At 45.5% G+C, this 22,364-nt stretch overlaps 1 protein-coding gene across 2 annotated transcripts in view; it reads left to right on the top strand.

Annotated features, from left to right (window-relative positions):
* The window catches only part of KLHL4 (kelch like family member 4), a 1,128,728-nt gene that overhangs the window by 949,468 nt on the left and 156,896 nt on the right, over nt 1–22,364 (top strand). For both annotated transcript variants that reach the window (XM_069612999.1, XM_069613000.1), the window contains exon 7: nt 13,449–13,673. In XM_069612999.1, coding sequence (XP_069469100.1) covers nt 13,449–13,673 — 225 coding nt within the window. The remainder of the gene's footprint in view (nt 1–13,448; nt 13,674–22,364) is intronic.

The following is a 22,364-nucleotide window of genomic DNA, read 5'->3' as shown; positions in this document are numbered from 1 at the left end:
CCTGGTGTTGTATACCTCTTTTTTGGTGCAAATTATCTCGTTTTTGTACAGTGAGGATAGGTTAGTGAGATTGGATTTATTTTCCGCAGTGGGATTAGTTTTCCAGGTGTGTTGTGTCTTGGCTTTCTTTTTTCTGAGTGATTTGAGCTCAGGGGTGTACCAGGAGTTCAGATGAGCTTTGGGTTTGTCTTTTCGTAGCTTCAGGGGGGCAACGGTATCCACTGCTCTAGCCATGGAATTATTGAAGGTGTCGACCAGTAGGTTTAAGTCAGCGTTGGCAGGGAGAGCATTGAGGGTGGGTAGGATCAGTGGGAGTAGGGCTTCAGCAGTGATGTTGCGTTTATTCCTCGTGGGACAGGCTGGTGCCGGGGGGTATTTATTGGGCAGTATCTGCTTAGTGTTGATCTCAAGAGGAATCATGTGGTGGTCAGTCCATGCCAGAGGTTGGGGCTCCTTGCAGGTTGTATTGCAATTGTAAGTTGCTACCAGGTCAAGGGTTCTGCTACCCAGTCAAGGGTTCTGCCTTTTAGGTGGGTGGGTAGTGCAATGAGTTGTGTGAAATCATGATCTGTTAGGACATTGGTTAGGGATGCAGCATGTGCATCGTGAGGGTCCTGGTAACTGAGGTTGAAGTCCCCGAGGATCATAATTTGCGCTGATGGTTTGGATTTTTCAGTGATGATAGATGTGATGTCTTCTTCAAAGACTCCGGGGGGGCCTGGAGGTCTGTATATGAGGTGGAGGGTGATCGTGGTTGTGGGGGAAGTTTGTAGTTTGGCTGTGAGTATCTCGCAGGATGTGAGTGAGACTGTAGAAACTAATCTGAGGTCTAGGGAGGTTTTGGAAATGATCGCTACACCTCGACCTCTAGCGTTAGGTCTATCCGCTCTGAGGATAGAGTATTTGTCTGGGATGGCTAACAATAAGTGAGGTCCGGACGCCTCATGAAGCCAAGTTTCTGTTAGGGCTAGGAAGTCCAAGTCGTTGGTAAGGATGATGTCTGCAATTTCTGTGGGGTGGGCAGCCAAGGATCTGACATTGAGTAGGGCACCTTTTAATGGGAGAGGTATGAGCTTATTTGGCACATTGTGCTTCGTAGTGGTTTTGGTGTTAGGTTTGGGGATGGGCCTAGTACTTGTAGTAAGGAGCCTGGTGCCTGGTCTGTTGTTACGGGTTGTGAAGTTGGGAGTGAAGGGGGGTAAGGCTGGGGGGCTTGGAACCGGCGGGATGTTTGGGATTCAGTTTAGTTTCTTGATTTCCCTGTCACTGCCTCCAATGCAGGGATTGAGGCCTCTCTGCAGTTGTTCCTTGCAAGTGTCCATCAGCAGGCAATCTCCCGGAATAAAGTGAAAAAGCCCTGTTCTGATGCAAACATGCCCTCTTATAGGGCAGATGACACTCCATTATTGTTGTAATTCCCATGGTAAGGATTGGCTAGCACTCCCCCTTCACCTCCCAACAAAATGCCCACTGGCTGCTGATAGAACCAGAAGTTGGGAAATATGTATGATGCAGGCTGAGGGAGGAGAAAGATTTGTCATCTCAAAATGAAAGCGGAATTAACCTTTTTGTGTTCTGAAAATCTCATAACATGACGCTATGCAAATTTTTCAGATAATTACATACATCTATATATTTTTGGGATTCTACATTTTATGTCAAGTCAGAAAATACAAATTTTATTTTGGCAAGGCCCTTCCTGAGCGGGCCCACTGTTTTTCGTGGTTTGTTGCTGCGCCAAAATAGTTACAACTCTGACACCACATACTTCGAACATTAATTTCTCTATCTATTAATGTATCAATATTTCCAATTACTCTGATTCATGAAAATTCCAGAATAATAATTATGATCATAATTTATGTTATGCACATCACAGACATTTCATTTTTACATGGCCCCAACTTGTTTATGTTTTCCCCTTTAAAATGAACATTGGGTGGGCACGATAGGGCACACAATGCTCTTTTTATTTAGGAAAATGTGTTCAATGTTCAATCAATGGTACTGCATGCTATGAGAGGTAGTTTCATTTCTCCTCCAAGTTTCCATTTCTCCTTAAGCATGTGACCAGCAACATGCTTGGGACAATGTTTATTCTACCCTCTTCTTCTGAGCTTCAAAGGGTCTTTGTTGAGAGATAAAACACATTTTATGTGAAACCTGACCTTAACCCCTTAACTGCTGAGCTTTAATCAAGTCTATGCAAAAAGGATGAGCATACTCTTTAGCACTGAAGGGGTTAAAGGTCATTTTTGTTGGTCATGATATATGTAAATCCCATCATTTGAATCTACTTCTTTGAATGTATTAGCATTTAAATTGACAACCAGACCTGTTTCCTATGTGGGCCCAGCCCCAAAAGTCTTGGGGTTAAACTTTCAGAAACCAGTGTTCATTTATGCAATAAAATGAAATAGGCCTTTCTTTATAAATGTCATTTCATGTGCTGAAATTAAGTCTCTTTAATCCTCATGAAGGCAATTTGTCATTTGACTTTACTTTTCAAATGCAAGGCATCATTTCTCATTTTTAGCTTCCATATGCACAGTATTTCAAATGCATTTATTCTTTCCATGTGCACTGTTGCAGTTTTTAATCTGTCAAAGTGGGCATTTACTCGAATTCAGCATCTGAAGTGCCCCATGTCTTTTGGAACTCATTTGACATAGTTAACAATATACCAGTTTTTCATTGCACTTTCTTCCGCTGAGTGCCTGTACATTCTAACAGAGTGGAGGGAGACCCATTCTCGCTAATACACTAGGCTTTATGTTAAAATCACTGTTTTTACTGGCTTTTATATTTCAGTGGAACTCCACACTAGCCAACTTCACTCTCACAATGGGGCCTAGCATGGCCTCTACATCTCCGTCACTCAGGGGCTGTCTTTTTACTCCACAGGGAATACCATAATACGCAGTAATAGCGCCCCACTTCTCTGTAAATCCTTGGGAGGGGGGAAGCTTCAATCGTGTGCATCTCTCCTACAGACCTGGTTGGAAGTTGGACCTCATTACATCAACATAAACATGTTTTGGCAATATTTAATATTATACCTCTTTCTGGGTCACAAATAGATTTAGACATTTCCCACTGTGTTCAATCTGTTATGTCTCCACTTTGCACAGTAAAAAGCTTTATTACATCGTTTTCAATCATCATTATTTTACATTAACAACACTCTCCCCTCCCCCAGTCCCAGTCCACACCCAGCTTCATCTCCATTCTGCACACCCAGACACTCCCCTCCCTCGCTGTCCCCTCTTCCCAACCCTGACCACTCCCCCTCTACCTCTGTGCTCTCTCATAGTCAAACTGAAGTTCAAATCCCCAGCATGTGACCCCAATCACTGCTGCTGCCCCCACCCTCTCTTGCATCATCATCAATGCCATATCTGTAACCAAAAATAAACACATTATAGTTGATTTGATCCCTTCAGAAAACCCAGACATCCTCTTCATTACTGAATCAAACCTGCAATGCTGACTGCCAATCTCTGCTAGTTAAATTCCAACTCTCTCCTGCCATGGCCCTATTCATCCATTGACTGCCGGACTATAATAGAATCTTCACAGACAACCTTAGTGACTCCCTAGCAGCCAACCTGATCGCACACCCTTTGCTTACCTTGCTAAGAGACCTCAAACCCCATGATCCGCCCGCTCATTAACAACTTAGAAGCCCTCAACATCACCCACCTTGTTTCAGGGCCCACCCACATAGCAAGGAACACCCTGGATGCTGTATTCAGCTCCATTGATTTGATTCCTCCTCCCTCTATCCACCCCGTAATATGGACAGATCACTCTGTCATCTTTTTCTTTCTACTTCCCCACCATCCCCCATCCACACCCCTTGTCTCCCTCTGGAACAAGGTTATTGTCCTGCTGGACCAAGCTGACTCCCTGCTTGCCTCCCTTCTCAATTTCGCTCACCCAGGATGAATTCCATCAATCAAACGCTTCGACCGTTGGCTCTCTGAGACCCTCCCTGCCCTCACTCCTTTCAGATCTCCCTCCCACAGAGCAGATCATTCTCCAGTGCTTCACACCCTCCCTCAAATCCCTCAAAACCCTCAACTAGCACCTGAAATGCAAATGGCGGACTGGTCCATCCCCCTTTAACAAGGCCAACCTAGCCAGGCAGATCTGGGCATAGGGGGGATGAAGTAAGGAAAGCCTAAAGATTTTCTATGGCTCTCGAATCTCCAATGCTCTCAACCTCAGCAAGGAACTCCACAGGATCATTACGGAATTCAAGGCCCCTCTCTGCTCTTCCCCTTTCACCTCTCACTCCCTATCGCTCCGCGATGCCATGTCAGACCACCTTTATAACATCGCCATTGAAAGAAGCCTCAACAACAGCTCCAGAATATCAACATTCCCTCTCCATCCACCCTCTCCCACCTTTACTGTCCTGCCCCCCACACACCCCTTCTTCCACACCTTCTCCTCCTTCTCCCATCCATAATTTCCCAAGCTACGATTCAGTAGCCTCCCCTCACGATGCCCCACAGACCCCTGCCCACCTTTGCTATGAAAACACATCCTCTTCTATACCTGCACAGGCAGCATCGCTAGATTAATAATTAACTTTTCTCTAACATGAAGAATTTTCCCAGCAGCTTCCAAAACCTCTCATATTAAACCTTTACTCAAAAAGCCCTTCCTTGACCCCATCCTCCCTTCCAACCACTGCCCAATCTCAAACAACCATTTAATTGCCAAACTCCTGGATTCTACAGCATTCTCCCAACATTCTCTTTACACAGAATCCCACGGCCTCCTCAACCCTGTCCCATCAAGTTCAGATCTCTCCATGGAAACGAGTCCTCGCTTGTCTCCATCTCATAATAGATTAAAAGAGCAGCAGACTCAGAAGGATGTTCTGCCCTTATTCTCCTTGACCTCTCGGCAGCGTTTGACACAATGAACCATGCCACCCTCATAAGACAAAATACACTCCCTAGGCATCAGGGACTTTATGATGGATCTCCTCCTTCCTCACTAACTACTCGCAAATCACCATCCCCCTGCCTTCTCCTCGCCCTCCTGCCCTGTCTCTCAGGGGGTCTCGCAGGGAGCATCTCTCTCCCCTTTCTCTTCACCCTCTACTTAAGCCTCTGCATTCATCTGCTCCCATAACCTCACCTCTAATATTTCCTCCTGGTTCTTCAATACCTAAATGGCCCACTTGGCCCACAGGATATCTACCTTTAACTCTAACTTTCAGTGTTATGCAGATGACACTGAGCTCTTTCAGGCTACGCTCGGCTTCTTCCTCTTCCTCCTCGCTCATCCCTGACTGACTATCCGCAATTCAGGCTTGGTGTGCTGCAAACGATCTATGCCTGAATGCCAGCAAGACAGAGATTGTCCTCATTGGGACCCTTGCTCCTGCTTTCCCACTTTCCCACTGGCCTGCCTCCCTTGGCACTGCACCCCCACCTATCAATGAAGCAAAACATCTTGGGCATCTTCAACTCCACTCTCTCTTCTCTTCTCACATCTTAGACATCTCCAAAAGTCCAACTGAACCTCCTCAGAAGTATTCTACCTTTTCTCACATTCCCCCTGAGGATAATCACATTGAGAGCCCTGGTTATCTCTAGGCTGGACTGTTGCAACAGCCTCTTTCTCAATCTTCCTACTTCTACTATTCATCCTCTAAAACTCATCCTTACAGAACCGCAAGACTTATCCTTGGTCTCAAGCCCTGGGCCTGCATCTCTCTGGTGCTGAAATCTCTCCACTGATCCCCCGTGGCTGCAAGGATCAAGTTCAAGACCATCTGCATAATCCACAAAGCTTTCTGGGGCCAGGGCCCACACTATCTACAATGCTTTCTTCCTAAATACTCTCCCTCTAGAGTCCTCCGCTCGTCCTCCTCCAACTCTCTGCCGGTGATCCGCTTTCACAAACAGAGATTGGAGGGTAGATCTTTATCCTCTGCAGGTGCTTCCCTCTGGAACAGCCTCCCTGCCTCTCTCCATATTCAGCCGGAGCACCTTAAGTTCCGGAAACTCCTCAAGACCTTACTTTTCTCTTCCTACTTCTCTCTCCCTCTCCCCTTCTAACCTCCTTTCATTTCTCTCCACCCTCTGTCTCCTTCCTAACACTGTTCAGTTTTTGCTGATTGGTTGCCTGGTTCATCTCCAGAGCCTACAGGTCTGAGGCTCCCCTACTAGTCTGTTGTACCTACCACCTGCCGCTACACTTTTATTAACACTACTGCACTTTGCTTACTCTCCTTGATCGGGGCAGCCTTGCTGCACTTAACCCAGGGCCCTGCTGGACCGGACTCCTTGCACCCCCCTCCCACAATCCACTCATCTTTGCACCTCCACCGTTACACATACAAGACCTAAATGATAAATGTGCTAGTACCAGTTAGTTTGTCTCTCCTTTTCTCCCCAACACTGCACTGTTTTCTCCCCCCCCCCAAGCTTGATCTCAAAAGTACCACTTCATGCACTTGCACTAGGAGAAATGTCGTCAGGCCTAGTATGCTAGTTTTTCTGTTTAGATCATTCAGAATCTTCAAGGCCTAAGAATGATAACTGTATTCCCTTGTTACCTTCCTGCCTTTAAGTGCTTTGAAGCACTTAACCTGTGTGTAAGTGCTAGAAAAAATAAACAATACATAAATAAATAAATAAATTACCTGCTACAACTATGCCTACGATACTCAAATTGTTTTCCAGATTACCAACTCCCCATCCTCCCCGCATCCAGACCTAGCCTCCTGCTTTACGGATATCAACCACTGGATGAAGACCAACCACCTACTCCTCAATCCGGGCAAAACTGAAATCCTGATCTGTGGCAAGACTGCATTCCTCCCCTAACCCACACACCGGCCACCGTCCATAGGTCCCTCGGCCACATCCTCCTCCTCAGTAAAGAGCCTAGGATACACCCTCATCAAGGTCTTTACTCTGTCATGCCACATCAACGCTGTCTCCAGAACTTTCCATTATCATTGCCTCAATCTTAGGCACATCTTCCCCTATCTCTCCTACCCTCACATAATCTCGGTAATAATGGCCATCATCCTCTCTCGGCTGGATTATCCCATCCCCCTTTACCTAGTTGCCTCTTCCTCCCAGCTCAGAAAGCTCCAATGGATCCAAAACTCTACAGCAAGACGCCTCTTTGCCCTCTTGCCTAGGGAACACATTTCCCCTGCACTCAGGGTGCTCCACTGGCTCCCACTCAGCCAAAGGGCCACTTTAAAGTCATGTGCAGTACCCACCATGCCCTCCACAAGCAAGGGCCTGAATTTCTCTAAAACAAACTCTCTCACTACCAACCCAACATAACCCTCAGATCTGGCTCTGCTCACCTCTTGGTGATTCCCACTTTCAACTCCACCAGACTAGGAGGAACATCTTTCTCAGTTCTAGCACCCAGTATCTGGAACTCCCTCCCTCTCAACCTCTATCTCCAAGAGGACCACCTCAGCTTCAGAAAGGCCCTTAAAACCTGGCTCTTCCCTGCATCAACCTGATTTTTCCCCATTCCTTTCATGAGTCGAGTGCCATGATCAGAGAACTCTAGCACTCAGTGGCTCAACCAGTTAGTCTCTGCCCAGGTGACCAGCAGGTGATGGGGAAGACTATCAGGGACAGCTTTGTTCCACAGTTTAGCCCTTCTCCCATGGTAAGCCCCATCCAGACATCAACCCCATGCAACAGCAATGGCCTGGTAAGACTCAATGTCCTAACTTTCATTGTCAGTAGTTACATACTGCAAGGCATCGGCTATGATCAACACACTGCACTATGGTGCAACCAGTGTCCTGATAGTGTACATGTTCAGAATGTGTTCAGACAAAAAGTACACCATGTGCTTCTAGATAACTGAGCTACATAATCATCACTTGCTCCCAAGACTTAGCCAATTTCAGTTTGCAACCAGGCTCAGATCTAAATATACACCCTAGGTTTTCAGTCTAGATGCCATTGAAAAAAAGCCTTTACTTGATTCATGAACCTTGTAGAATGCATCCACTATATTACTTCCAGGTGAACTCATGATGTAGCCTTTGCTCTGAAATAGGTTTACGAAGAATAGTCCTGTTGAAACCAAGGCTATTTGTAATGTTGTGAGTGGATTCTGAACCTAGGCGAATGAAGAATGCTAATAAAGCTTGGAATCTTGAGGAATGTAAAATGCAGTCAGACATTGAATCTAGAAGAATTCTCATGGTAACCTTCACTCTGTTCTGAGGAGCATTTAGAAAGTTAGCCCATCATTAAAGCTAGTTAATTTAGTGTTTAGCCATCATAGTTATCCTGGGTCACTGCTTTCAATGCAGATAATGCATTAACCTCTTACTCTCCATGAATAGGGAATCAAGCAGAAGGCACGGCCGCATAAACCTGCACATATCTGCCATCATACACCACTTGAACACACTTCGCACAATACCTCTGCCATAAGAATGCAGCTACCATTCACGACAAAAATTCAATACGTAGTTGCACACATAACTATTTCCCGCTCTCTCACCCCCTCTAATCCAGTTATTACCACCTAACCACATGCCAGCTCAACATGGGTCAATAGCAGGGACTCAGCCACCCATCACATTTTAAGCATTTGCCAATATGCAGACAGGCGCTCTAGCACACATGCAAATGTTTCCCATACCTGGAGTTCGGACCCTCAAGGTCGTTCAACTGACAGCACCTTGGGACCATGCTAATGGTAAAAGGCGCTATACAAATGACACACTACTATGAATCAGTCCGCTATGCATCTAAAGCTCTTGTTCAGATATGGGGACTTCTCATACCAAAGGCACATCTAGTTGCATGTCCTCTCTGTTTTATGGGATTCATTCGAATTTTCCAATCACCTAATCTTTTTCATTTTAAGTTGCTTTATTAATTTTAAAGTCAAGTGTTCTACTGACCCACCGGCTTACAGCATTGTCCAATCACAAATTACGTTGTTTTTAAATAATAATAATAATAATAATAATTTGGCATTTATATAGCGCTACGAACCCTCAGGTATCTGAGCGCTGCTTATTATTACCCACGGTGTGTGGTGCTCATTTATCGACCTCGGAAGGATGAAACGCTGAGTTTGGCGCTGCCGAGATTCGAACCTGCGTTCGCAGGCTCTGCACTGATGTCAAAGCGAGCGCTCTACTCGCTGTGCCACTTGACCGGCTTTTAATGTGCTTCGTCGATTTGAGAGGAATAGGCTCTGCTAACCACAGCAGACAACGATGACTCGCCAATAGATGCAACATTTTAAAATGAAAAAGATACACTGAATTGAAAATGCACATTACCCATAAAAGAAGGAAGACACACACATAGAAATGTCTCGAACATGAGAATTACTTAAGATAATGACAGTACCCACACTTATACACCAAATTATTATTCTTCCTATAAAACGCCACATTCTTTTAATAATTGAAAACCTTGACAAATAGATTGGTATGTGGTAGACACCCAAGAGTGAGATGTGATACAACGACTCTTACAAATGAGCTGGGTGGAATGGCTGCCCCAAATGTAAAAATATACAGCCTAGTGGAACAGATAAAGCATGATGTCATTCCCCCCTCCCCACCTCAACAGCTCAAGCTTGAGAAGGCAGTCATACCACCACCTGGCAACCCGGTAATGTCACTTCAAGATGTAGTAGAGGTTGGACGAGAATATGTCAACCAAGTGGCCTGCAAAGTGTGTGCATGTACTGAGCTTGATGTTAAACTTAAACACCTGTCCTATACTCACGCGTTTTAGGTTTTCCCTGATAGATGTTGCTTTTTGTGAAGCCTAGTGAAGCGGTTACCATTGCTGTGGATTGCTGAAGGTGGCAAACATGCACTCCATCAACGTTAGTGGTGTGTCATTGTTTTTCAACCTTTGCCTGCATTGTGGTTTTCTGAGAGATTAACATTCCATATGTGTCTTTATTCAATTAGGTTGCCTCTCTGGACATCACTTGAAACAGTCCCATGTCAGTGGCATGCCTGAACAGCGTTTCTATTAGTGCACTGTTTCGATTGAAGTGTGTATCGGCTTTGTGTTTAATTCTTTAGTGATTGTTATCTCTCTTAATAGTTTCAGAATTATTGCTGTCCTCGAGCCATGTCAAGGAATTGAATGGCCTTTGTTTACCTGAAGCACTCTCAGAGGGCCTTCATGCTACTCCCTTGAAAGTTAAGTTTAAGCAGCATATGCTGATGTTGTCTGTTAACTTGGAGTGAAGAGTAATGACTTCTGAACACGACAGGAAGGGATGGGGAACCCTCTCAGTCTGTGGTGGCAGAACTACCAGGGTGGACACCAGAGCCAGTCCTACCCAATAGTAGGAAGGTGCCTGTGTCAGCACACCCCAACCAGTGCTATCATTCAAGAGAACTGCTTTGCGGTGTGGAAGCAGGAACCAGCATGAATGTGGAATGATACCAGCAACTTCCCTCGGCAGCAACAATCATCTGCATCATAGCCACAGACCTACCAGATGAACTGGACTATCAGAAACAACCACTCCTTGCCAACAGGGGAGCTGCAGATAGGCTCATTAACAGGAACTGTCACAATCTCACATTGGACACTAACAAGAACTGGAACTCTAATTGATGTGTACCCCCATTACAGATCCATTGCAGGACTGCATGCAAAAAAGGAGCAGACCCTAACCACCCTCTTATGTTTTCTATTATTTGTAATGCCTTTTGTATGAGGAAGGCAGAGAAAGATTGGGCCAGAGAACCAGAAGGTGAGAAACAATGTGGACAGGAGAAGGAGGATGTAAGGGACAGCAGGAAACATAATGATGTGGGTTGCTTGGGTGAGGTTAGAGGAGGAGGAGGTAGTCAACCAAGAGACCAGAAGGATGAGGGAGGGTGTGGAGGAGTGTGAAGGCGTTTTCTAGAAAGGTGGAGGTATTGTCTGTTGAGAGAAAGTGGTACTGTGTTGTGAATGTGAATGCAAGTTATGTGAGTGAGAGGTGTCATAGGAAAGTAGAGAGGGAGTGAATGCGTGATTGAGGGAGTGAAAGGAGGGTGACTGAGTAGTAGTATGGATGCAGGCGTGTAAGCACTGTGGAGTGAGTTGTGGTAGTAACAGAGGAGAGACAGTAGTGTGTATTCAGGTGCCTTGGAGTGTGCATGGAGGAGTAGAAGTAGTGGAGAGGAGGTGGGAGTTACCATGTTGTGAAAAAGGAGTAGGTGTAGTTTGGGGAGGATGGAGTGATATTGGGAGAGTAGTAGGGAGCAAGATCGGAGGATGGGGGTAAACCACAGAGACAGGAACATCGGAGGGACAGAGATGGACACATTACGGTGAGAGAGGAGAGAAGGTGGGCGGAGTAGGAGAGAATAGAATAACAAAAGGAAAGGAAAGTGACAGAGTGATACAGGGAAGGAATATCAGAGCACAGAAGTGCCAGAGAGGGTGAAGCCCTGTGTGCCTGGATGGCACATCCCTTAATCATTTCTGAGGAAAGTTACTGGATAGGACCCCTAGATTGTTCCCTAAGGGAGTTTAGGTAGGTAAGACATTTGACTTTAGGCTACCACCAAAAGTTAATTACTGTTTAGATATTAGGGGTTACTGACTGCTTGCACTAATCTAGTTTGAGGAAAGCCTAGATTAGGGTTGGATTTCCCATCCCTAGGTTGGAGAGAGAGAGAGGGGGACAGGCACTAGACATATTGAAAAACAAAAGCAAAAAAACCTTGAACCACCTCTGGGAGTTGTTCTTGAGGGCATTTGTGGCAGCCTGTAACCCCTCCTGACGCCTGCAACCCCTCCTGACATACTGCTTTACAAAGGTAGCTTTGTTTTAGATGTAATTGATAACCACCCACAATAAAATAAGGGTCAGCTTTATATAAAGATATATGTAATAGGCTGAAACATTGGCGATAAAGCCTTGGTTAAATCTTGCAACCAAAGCCAGCATGTTTATGTCTTTCATTTCTAAACAAAGGGCCAGGCCTGCTACACACCACTTAGGAATACGACATTTGAATCTACGTTGAGAAGATGTACCCCATTTGCTGACCTCATGATGCCATTGTTATATATTTGTCCTGGTATTGGTCTGATTTAGCTGCATTGTGGGCAAACACATTACATGTTCTCTTCAAATTACAGTAGATATTGTTCAGCCTGATCTAGTTAGTTGGTTTTTATGTCTGAAGTGGGTCAAGCGGTCAGTAAATGTGCTAGCTTTTTCTTGCTTTGTGGATTGGCAAACCAAGGCAGTGTTCGCTGCTCAGATTAGAGAACATTTTCTTCCCATGACATGACTCAAGCCAGATGGAACAAGAGTGATATAACGATAGCGAATTGTGAATGTGATGACAACCTCACTAGGATTCAATACACTTTTTGGAATTCTACCTTTACTACTGGAGTATTAGGGTGCAATTCATATTTCCTTTAAGTTTTGGCTATACGACATGCGCTTGTTTGTCTCATTAAATATTTTAATGTCACCCTGTTAGACAACTATTAGATCAGTTTACACGTATTTGGAAAGAGCATTTAAAAAGGAAACCGATTCTTTTTGTAAATTATTATTTTCTAACGTATTATATATTTGAATGATTTATGCATTTTTATAACACGTTTACTTTGAAATGAAACATTCTAAAAACATTATTATGAATGGGACTGGGTGTGATTTTCGCTCCTTACAATCCATGCCTAGTTTGAAGATATCATGTTGTGTAATTAAAATGAAGATACTTGCATAGAGCTACTTCTAATAAACTTGACACCCATCTATTTCTAGCTAAGCTTTTGATTGTGAGATGCCTCACTAATGAATGTTTCTCCTTTTACCGTGTTGTGACTGATTTTTGATTAAGAAATGTGAAATGTACAATTGCTGTCTGTAGGAAGTATTCATCCTTAGCCGTACACGTTTAGCTTGAATATTAGGATTATTATACTATGTTGCATTATTTGAAATGTCTATTTTATTGCTAAATGGCAACAGAAAGAATTTGAAAAAATCATGGTTTTGGTCATGAATACAAAATGATATTAACTCATTTTGATCAAATAACTGACCATAAAGGGGCCATATAGGGAGTAACATGAGGAGGAACAGTGCCTACACTGCTGACCTTGGTCTGAATCTAGCCTTTGGGTCCTCTCCTAAACTCATCTGATAGTGGCCAAATCTTGTTATCTCTATGGGTTCAAATTAAAGGTCTGTTTTATGCAACCTGAATTAGAAATGAAAAATAAATGTGTTTATTGTCTTGTTCAAATTGATATGGGAATCCACATTCTACACACATTAGCGCTTTGTACTCCAAGGATGTCTAAGAAGCTCATCTTTACTTAAGCAGTCATTTTGAGATTTTTTATTCCACCTTGTCAATGTATCACTTTATTGTTAGGCAACACAACATGTTCGTTTTAAAAATAATGTATGTTTTTTGTTTTTTGCAGGTGCCACTACCATTGAAAAATATGACCTCAGGACAAACAGCTGGATCCAAATAAGTACCATGAATGGCAGGCGTCTGCAGTTTGGAGTGGCAGTGATTGATAACAAGCTCTACGTTGTCGGGGGAAGGGATGGCCTAAAAACCTCCAATACGGTGGAATGTTTCAATCCCATTACCAAAATCTGGTCTATAATGCCACCGATGTCAACACATAGGCATGGCCTAGGTAAGTGATTTGCTTGTGCCAGATATCATCATGCATTCAGCTCAAGTAGCCTTACCTCCCTTCCCTTCAACAGCCTTTAATTATTTCTGATGAAAACAAGAACCATTACGTATGATTTAGAAAAGCAAAGGCTCTAGAGACCAAATGCAATCTAATATGTATTAAACTGGTATGTGCCTGAGTCTCTTGCGAAAATGCCCCTCACTATAATATTCAGCAAAGATTCTGTCATTCAGTTTATCCATCAAACAAATGTAGGAAAAACACTAGAAACACATTCTTTTTTTCAATACAGCCATATTACTTTCAACATGTACCGATAATCTTCATTGCATTGATTCCTTCTCTTCCTCGACACAGTGCACACTGAATGAGGATGTGTCAATTTTTGCTAACAGGTAACCACAATTGTCCTTTAAATGTAGCCACACTTTTACACACACAGCCCCATGATTCAGGACATAGGTATCTGACCTCTCACCCAAAACATCCTATTTCTTACACCCAACCAGTACAACACGGGCCAAAAACACAAACCATACCGGAGGATGGAAGGGAGAATTTGTATTTTATATTTGTTTTAAATAGCAGGCAGAGTTTTGACAAACATAATCCATGCACTTTGGAACAGGAAACCTCCATGGGAAGGTGACTTACGGGGTGCACGGTGAAGTATGAAAGAACAAAACATGATGGTAGTGGTGGGTGGTGGTACAGAGAGGCGGGACAATGCATGCAAGACATTGATAGTGGTCCGGCAATGTTGTCTATATTGTCTGTACCATTTGATTTGTGAAAACATATTTCTGAGATTACATAAGAGGCACAGCAGAAAGGGGATGAGGGATTAGTAGGAGGGGACTCAAAGAGAGGCTGACCCCTTTCAGGGAGAGGTGATTTATGTAGGCAATCCTGAAGGCAGTAATTCCCGCCTCCCTGACCGCCCTCCCCCCCTGATTGGCCTCTTAGGTTTCTGTACCCTGGCTTTGCTGCTGCAAACACCGTGTCAACGCCACTTTCACCAGCTTGCCACGACCCTCCTGACCGTGTAATTTAGTTTGAACTCCTTGTGTGCCCCACTGGGCCCGGCGTCCAAACTTGTTTCACCCCCGTTCCCTTCCGCATTGCTATCTCCATTCCCCCCCTTCTCCCAGCCCACACTCCTCCCCTGATTGGCTAATCACTGGTCTTTACTGACCTTCCCAGGGCAGCCCTCTGCGGCTAAGGGCCCCTAGGCAAAGGGTGGCTCCCACAGAGGTGGCCCCTTCTCGTATCTGCAGGTGTCAGCAGGGGAAGCCAGTGGCCAGCTGTCTAGCTGCATTGACTAGTAAGGTAGGAGTGGCCTGGCTGAAGAATAGAGCCATCACCGTACCCTGAAAACCCTGACACATAGCAACCTTACCTACGCTAGTATAATTGTGCCGTCTGCAGTATTTAAAGTGTATTGTGATACCTAGGCCTTTCTCCCACTATACAGGACTCTTAGACTTAGGTGTGTTTTTATTTAATTGCATTGTGAAAATATTTAAATTGCATTGTGAAACCTAGGCCCTTCTCCCACTATACATGAATCTTAGACCTAGGTGTGCTGTCTTCATTGTTAAAATATATTTTGAAAGTAGTGCTGTCTTTGGTTTTGGCTTCTTAGCAAAGCGTTAACCTAGCAAACTGTTCTACTACTGTCTGAGCACTTATGGTTTTGTCAATTGTCTACTATTGTCTTGTCTGCTTGTACCCCTCCCTGCGTCCTTCCCTAGTGCTTTCCCCACCCCTATCTCCTCCTACTTCCCCCTTCCTCTTCTCTCCTCTCCCCACCTACTCTATGGTGCTCTTTGTCTCTCCTATCTTTTCTAACTGCTTCTCTATCAACTATCCTACTCTCCTCACTAAATCTGGTAGGGTGAAGTTTAAAAAGGACATCCTGGTCTCCAACCGAGGCCTCCCTATCACTGACACCTAAACCAGTGCCTCCTCCAGGAAAACCCTCACAGGCATCCTCTTTGTTGTTCCGTCACCAGACCTATGGACTCTTCATATGGTCTCTGTGCTTTCTCCTCTCTATTCTTCTCCCATGAATGGTGGCACCTGGCGGGAGGCCCTCCTGGCCTCCTTTGACTCCTTTAAGGTCATATATTAATGTTTATCTGAATGGTACCATCTTGGTCCAAGGCCCTCACGCAAATCTTCTCCTCATTGATTGACGCTTCCCGCGCCTCATCAATTCTCTTCTTTCTCCTGCTCTCCCTTCTCTTCCATACATGGCTTCCTTGTCTCCCCCCATTCTCTCCTCCTTGGCTAGCTTGCCCTCTCCTCCTTCTTCTTCTGTCCCCACTAGGTTGGGCTTCTTCTACAACTCCGCAGAGCATACCTCTGATTTGTACTCTCCCCAGAAATCTTTCAAGGTTGGCAACCTTCTCCATATTGCCACTCTCAACTCTTGCTCAGCTGTCAAACACTCCTCTGATATCTGCCGCCTCCTTGAAGAACTTGACATCGATGTCCTCGGTCTCACTGAGACATGGTTCACAACCAGCTCTGTCACAAGCTTTGACACTCTCCTCCCTAATGGCTACAAAATCCTCTCCGTGCTCAGGTCCAACAGTTCCGAGGGGGTGTAACCTTAATCTTCGACGATTGGATTCCTTCCTCTGTCATTCCTATTCAGGCCTACTCCTCTTTCGAATGCCTCATCTGCAGGCTCTCTCTCTCCTAGCCATTCCCTTACTGTGGCTATCATCTATCGGCCACCTGGTCAGATCTCCTCCTTCCTCTCTGAGTGGGCAGACTTTTCCTCTTCCCTCCTGGTCTGGACTACTCACCTCCTCCTTCTTCGAGACTTTAACATCCACTTGGGTGCTACCTGTCCTTCCTCTGGATTCTTTTGCGACCTCTATGACTCTCTCTCACTCTCGATCCTCCCCTCTGGCCCGACTCACTCTGCAGGGTACACTCTTGATGTTTTGATCTCCACAGTCCCTCCCCTCTCTATCCCTCTCACCACTCCTCTCTCCTGGAGTGATCACTTTCTCCTTTCCTCCCAGTTCACTCTCCCTACCACTCAGGCCAAGCCAACTCCAGCGCTGCCAGCCTAGCTTCTTGGTTATCTGATCCATAAAGTGTGTGTCAGCTGAGGCTTTTGCCCACCACTTTCTCACACCCCCTTCCCCTTCGGCTGACTCACATCCTGACACAGCCCTCTCCATGCTCTACTCTGCTATATCTGATAATCTCGATGTTCTTGCCCCTGTCATGAGGATCTGCTTGAAGCCCAAAGCCAAGCGAACTTCTGGTAGGACTCAGACCTCGCCACCCTTAAACGCAAGGGCAGGGTGGCTGAGTGGAAATGGCATGCTTCTGGTGCATCCTCTGACAAACTGGCCTGCCACCTGCTCCAAAGGCAATATAGGCTCTCTGTCCACACCAAGAATAGAGCCCACATCCAAGTCTGCGTCTCTGCGGCATGTAACAACTCAGCCAAACTCTTTGTAATCTGCAAGGAGCTGGCCAATCCTGCTGCAGTATCTACCTCTCCTGTCCCCTCCCAGGCCCTGTGAAGGGCCTGGATTCTCATTTAATCTCTAAAACTCAGAACATCCTGTCCTCCCTCTCTACCTCCCCCCACCCCACTACTCCCTGCTCTTCCTCTGGCCCTTCTTTGGCCACCTCTCGTCCCTCCTTCTTTGCCTTTCACCTGTTCTCCCCAGATAAGGTTTCTAGACAAGTCTGATCTATGACAGTCTCAACAAAACAGGTGAGCCCGCAAAACCATCAAGGACCACATTGACACCTTGGCCCCTGCTCTGACTGACTTCTGCAACCACTCTTCGCCACTGGAGCCTTCCCTTCCCCCAGGAAGCAATCCCTTGTGCACCATCTTCTTAAGAAACCCTCTGCCGACTTGTCCTGCCTGGCTAACTATCACCCAATCTCCATCACTCCTTTACTGGGCAAACTCCTGGAAAATCTGGCCAACTCCCAGCTTCATCTTCACACTGAATCTGTCAGTTGTCTCCTTGACCATCAGTCTGGCTTCAGAGCTGCCAGAAGCACATAAACTGCTCTCCTGAACATCTGTGAAGACCTTCTCACCAACCTCGATTCCAACACCCCCTGTGTCCTCATCTTACTTCATCTATCTTCTGCCTTGGACACAGTCAACCATGCCACCCTACTCAACTGTCTCTGTGATACCTGGGTATCACCAATCAGGCCTAGGCTTGGCTGACCTCTTTCCTCTCCGATCAATCCTTCCAGTTGCAACTTGGCCCTTCCTCTCCTCCACCTCCATCTCTACCTTTGGTGTTCCCCAGGGGTTTAACTTCTTTCCCTGGCTGTTCATCCAATACCTGGAACTTCTTCCCCACCGCATTGCCAATCTCTGTCCCAACTTTCAGTGCTATGCAGATGACACTCAACTCATTTTCAGGTTCCCTTCATCCACTTCCTCTCCTTCTCTCATTTCTGATTGTCTGTCTGCTATCCCCGAGTGATGTGCCGCCAATGTTCTCTGCCTTAATGCCAGTAAGACCGAGATTTAATTCGTTGGCACACTGCTCCCTCCTTTCCTGTTGCTCTCCGGCCGGCCTCTCTTGGCCCTCTTCCTTCTCCCATCTGTGAGGCTAAAAACCTCAGGGTAATCTTCGACTCTGCACTCTCCTTCTCTCCTCACATCTCTGACATCTCTAAGAAGTCACAATCCCAGCTGCACCTCCTCAGAGGTATTTTTCCTTTCCTCTCCTTCCCCTAGAAGCTCACTGTCTCCAGAGCTCTGGTTCTCTCTAGGCTGGACTACTGCAACAGCCTCTTTCCACATCTGCCTGCTTATACGCTCTGCAACTCATCCAGAATAGGACTGCAAGACTTGTCCTTGGCCTCAAGCCCAGAGATCGTATCTCTACAGGACTGAAATCCCTGCACTGGCCCCCAGTAGCTGCGAGGTTTAAGTTCAAACCCCTCTGCATTGTCCACAACACCTTCTAGGGACTGGGGCCTCAATACCTGCAACTCTCTCTTCCTAAATATCTTCCTGCTCGAGCTCTCCACTCATCCACCTCCAACACCCTCAGGGTCAGTCAATTCTCCAAGCAATGAGTTGGTGGTCGATCTCTTTCTTCGGCTGTGGCCTCCCTAACAGCCTCGCTGAAACTTGAGGAGAAACTTCACGCTTTCCGGAAGGACCTCATAACCTTCCTCTTTGCTTCTGCATTCTCTCCTACACTCCCCTGCTGAATTCCTGGCTGAAACTGAAACTGCACTGGTCACCTGGCATACCCTCTGATCTCAGGCCCAGGTCCCCTCCCCCACCAGTTGCACACCTGCACTGCCTCCCTGGCACTTGGGGACTGTTTTCTGGATCCCTACCAGCACTTGACACCTGATGTCTGCACTTACCTTCACACTTGCCACCAGCTGGCCGCACATATTACTTATTGCTTTTATTTGTTCTATTTATTTTTACTGTTGATCCCATGTACTGCACTGCCCTCCACTCCACTGCACTTTTCCCCTTCCCTATTCTCCCCACACTTTTCCCTTTCTCTTCCCCAGAACTTGCGCAATCTCAATGTCACCTGGCCTAGTAAGATCGTTGTCTCTGTCTTACCTCTATTCCCCTGCCTTGCCTCATTCCGCCTTGAAACACTTGTGCATAGGCACGTTATAAATGCCATATCATAACATATCATATCATGAATTTGATGTGGGAGGGTACAAAAAGTTGTAGTGGGGCAGAATAAGTAGAGAGAAGGAATAGAAGCATGTGGAAGTGCAAGTGGGTCGATGGACAGAGAATTTGATGATAGTTACAGATCTCAAGTGTGATCAGCGGAGTGATGAGATATAAGGGTAGACTGACAGAGGATATCAAGTCATGAATGGATTTTCAGATAAGAAGGAGAGGTTTTAAAAGGAAGCAGTTGTGCATAAAGAGGTATGCTTGCTGTAGTGGGCTGTGAAGGTTGAAGCAGAACAGGGATGAAGGGAGAGGGTGCAGACCACACATTTGAAGATCTTGTCCAGCAGGGCGAAGGTGTACCAGACTGGAGCAATGTTACTGGAAATAACAGAGTTAGTAGAGATAAATGTTGGATGGGGGCAAATGTTCATAAGGTTAAGTCTGGAATTCATATCATTTTAGGTGATAAACTGATCAAGTTGTAGTTCACTGTCAAAGAGCACCACCTAGTTGTGAGCTAGTGTGGACATATTAAGGTTGTCAGGAGAAAAAGGACAAACAAATGGAGGGGCAAGAGAAGCTGGGGAGACAGATGACTTTGGTCTTTGATGGGTGTAGCATGAAAGAGAAAAATTAAATTCAGTGGTGTATACTTGTCAGACAGTGATTTGGAAGCAGGGCTCCAGGAAGGAGGGAATTGTGAAAAAGAATGGGTGCCATTGCCAAAGACACGATACGAGAACCCAAAAAATGATATGAGTTTACCCCATGAGAGGGTGTAGAGAATAAAGTGGAGGGGCTGAGGACAGATTTTTGATTAACACAATCTGGAAAGGAGTGTCCACTGAGGTAACACCATTGCACGATGTGCAGAACAAATGGCAAGACAGGTAGGTGATAAACCAGGCAATGCCACTGCCCTTGAAGCCATTGTGATCAAGAGTATAAAGTTATGATTGATTGGCAGTCTGCAATGCTACAGAGAGGTCACAAAGGATTAGTATAGAGCACACTTTTGATTGGTGGGCCATGAGGAGACCTGGGTTAGAGACATTTCCAAGAAATGATGGCTAAAAAGGCCAGACTGTAGAGAGTCAGTGAGTGCATGCATTTCCAGATACGAGATGATTCAGTTGAAAACCCATGCTTAAGTGTCTTGTAATAATGAAGTAGAAGAGAGATGGTTGCAGACGTTTGGGAAGATCTCTGAGAAGAGGGGGAGATTCAAGAGAGGTGAGGGAGGAGAGTTGATTGTGGGAGAGAGCTTTGGCACAATGTGAGGTACAAAGGGATTTACAGGGATACATCAAGTGTAGACTGACTGGACCATAGGAAGCAGTTCAACCAAGGAGATCAGAGAGAACTCAAGGAATATGGAAAAAAGGGTCAAGAGCCCAGTGAGGGTATTGCCAATTCTTTTAGTTTTTTTGTTGTTGAAGAAACAAGCAAAGTCACCTGCTGAGGGTGAGGAGGGAATGGAGAGATGTCAAGGTGGAACACACTTTGGCTGGAGGGTTTTGGCTAGATTGCTGGGTTGAGAAAAGAGAGAGGCGAGTAGATCAGAGGATGGTGGGAGGATTGCCTGTTTGTAGGAAGTAAGAAAGGAAGGTGAGTGGGATATCCACCAATATCTAAGGTGTAATCACTTATTTGAACCTAGCCTTTGAGTGGCAGGTGAGATTCAAATGTAGGGGCATGGAGGGGAGGGATAGAAGGAGGGAGCCATATAATATTCCTTGAAGGGGGTAGCAAGAGTATTCTAGAAGCCCAGAAATGCTATTTCAATGGAGAAGACATTCACGGGTTAAAGATCTTGGAGCAAGAAATGTACATGGCATGAAAAGGATAGTACAGTGTCTGTCCAAAGCTTACATTTAGTGATAAAGAAAGGTGGAGGATGACAGGAGTGGTTCGAGAAAGAGACAGTGAAGCCAAGCAATGGACTATCTAAGAAGGATGGGTAAGAATAAGAGGGAGGAGGCTAGCAAGAAATAATCCAGGGTGTTACTGATTATGGAGGTAGACCACGTTATGGTGAGAGAGGAAGGAATCAATCAGCAGAAGGCAATGCAACTTAGTGAAGCTAGTGGAGTTGAAGTCCTGCATGAATATAGTTGCACTCCTGGGGGGGGGGGGGAGATTCCACAAGGAGATCAATGTCTTGGAAGAAGTGATGAAGAGTACCAAGGTGGTGATATACGACAATGTCGGTAAGAAGGGTAAATATAAATGTTCTTTCATAATGCGCCTAATACCGGAAATCAGTTTCTAAAAGCGTGAGACTGGGATTCAAACCTGTGTTGCTATGCATTGTTTTGCTTCCAAGACAAATGTGTTACCCCTGAGCTATCCTCCTACCCGGTAGGAACAAGAAGTCAAACCCAAATGTGCTTCAGACGAGATGGAGAGATGTCGACAGAGGGGAGAAGAGGGAATGCTGTCCTTGATCAGAAGACCAATCCCATCTTCTGTTTTGGAGTGCGAGAAGGTAGCAGAGTCAGAGTGTGGGGCTGCTTATGTGGTTATGTTTTGGAATACAATCCACATGTTTGTCAAATTCATTACTCTAGTTATGGGTGGTAGGAGTCAAAGTGGCGAATGAGAAATGTGACTTTGTGGCATCGGAACTAATGGGTTAAGAGGTGGTGTCGCACATAGAAACACTTCTGTACAGGCGCGTTATCAATGACATATATCACATCATAGAGGATCAGATGAAGGTGAGGGAGGGTCAGTGCTTGGAGCAAGTTGGGTAAATGAGGTTAGAGTACATAGGGATTGATGATACAAGTGATGTTTGGAAGGAGGAGGAAGCAAAGGTATAGGGTGGAGGTTCTGTTGTGGAAGAATAAAGGAGGGGTCCAGGGGATTGAGAGATTGGCAACCTAATGCATGTTAGAGTAACAAACTCACCTGTAGCATGTGCTCACCATCTTGAGCGTTTGGGGAAGGAGGGTGACTCAGGTTAACAGGCTAACACATGGCACACTTAACTACTCTCCACTTGGGCTGGACAC

Source organism: Ambystoma mexicanum, chromosome 5p (assembly GCF_040938575.1).
Source record: "Ambystoma mexicanum isolate Mex_15411 chromosome 5p, UKY_AmexF1_1, whole genome shotgun sequence".
Classification (NCBI taxonomy): Eukaryota; Metazoa; Chordata; class Amphibia; order Caudata; family Ambystomatidae; genus Ambystoma; species Ambystoma mexicanum.
The sequence above is the reverse complement of the archived record's forward strand: the minus strand, read 5'-3'. Positions and strand labels throughout refer to the sequence as shown.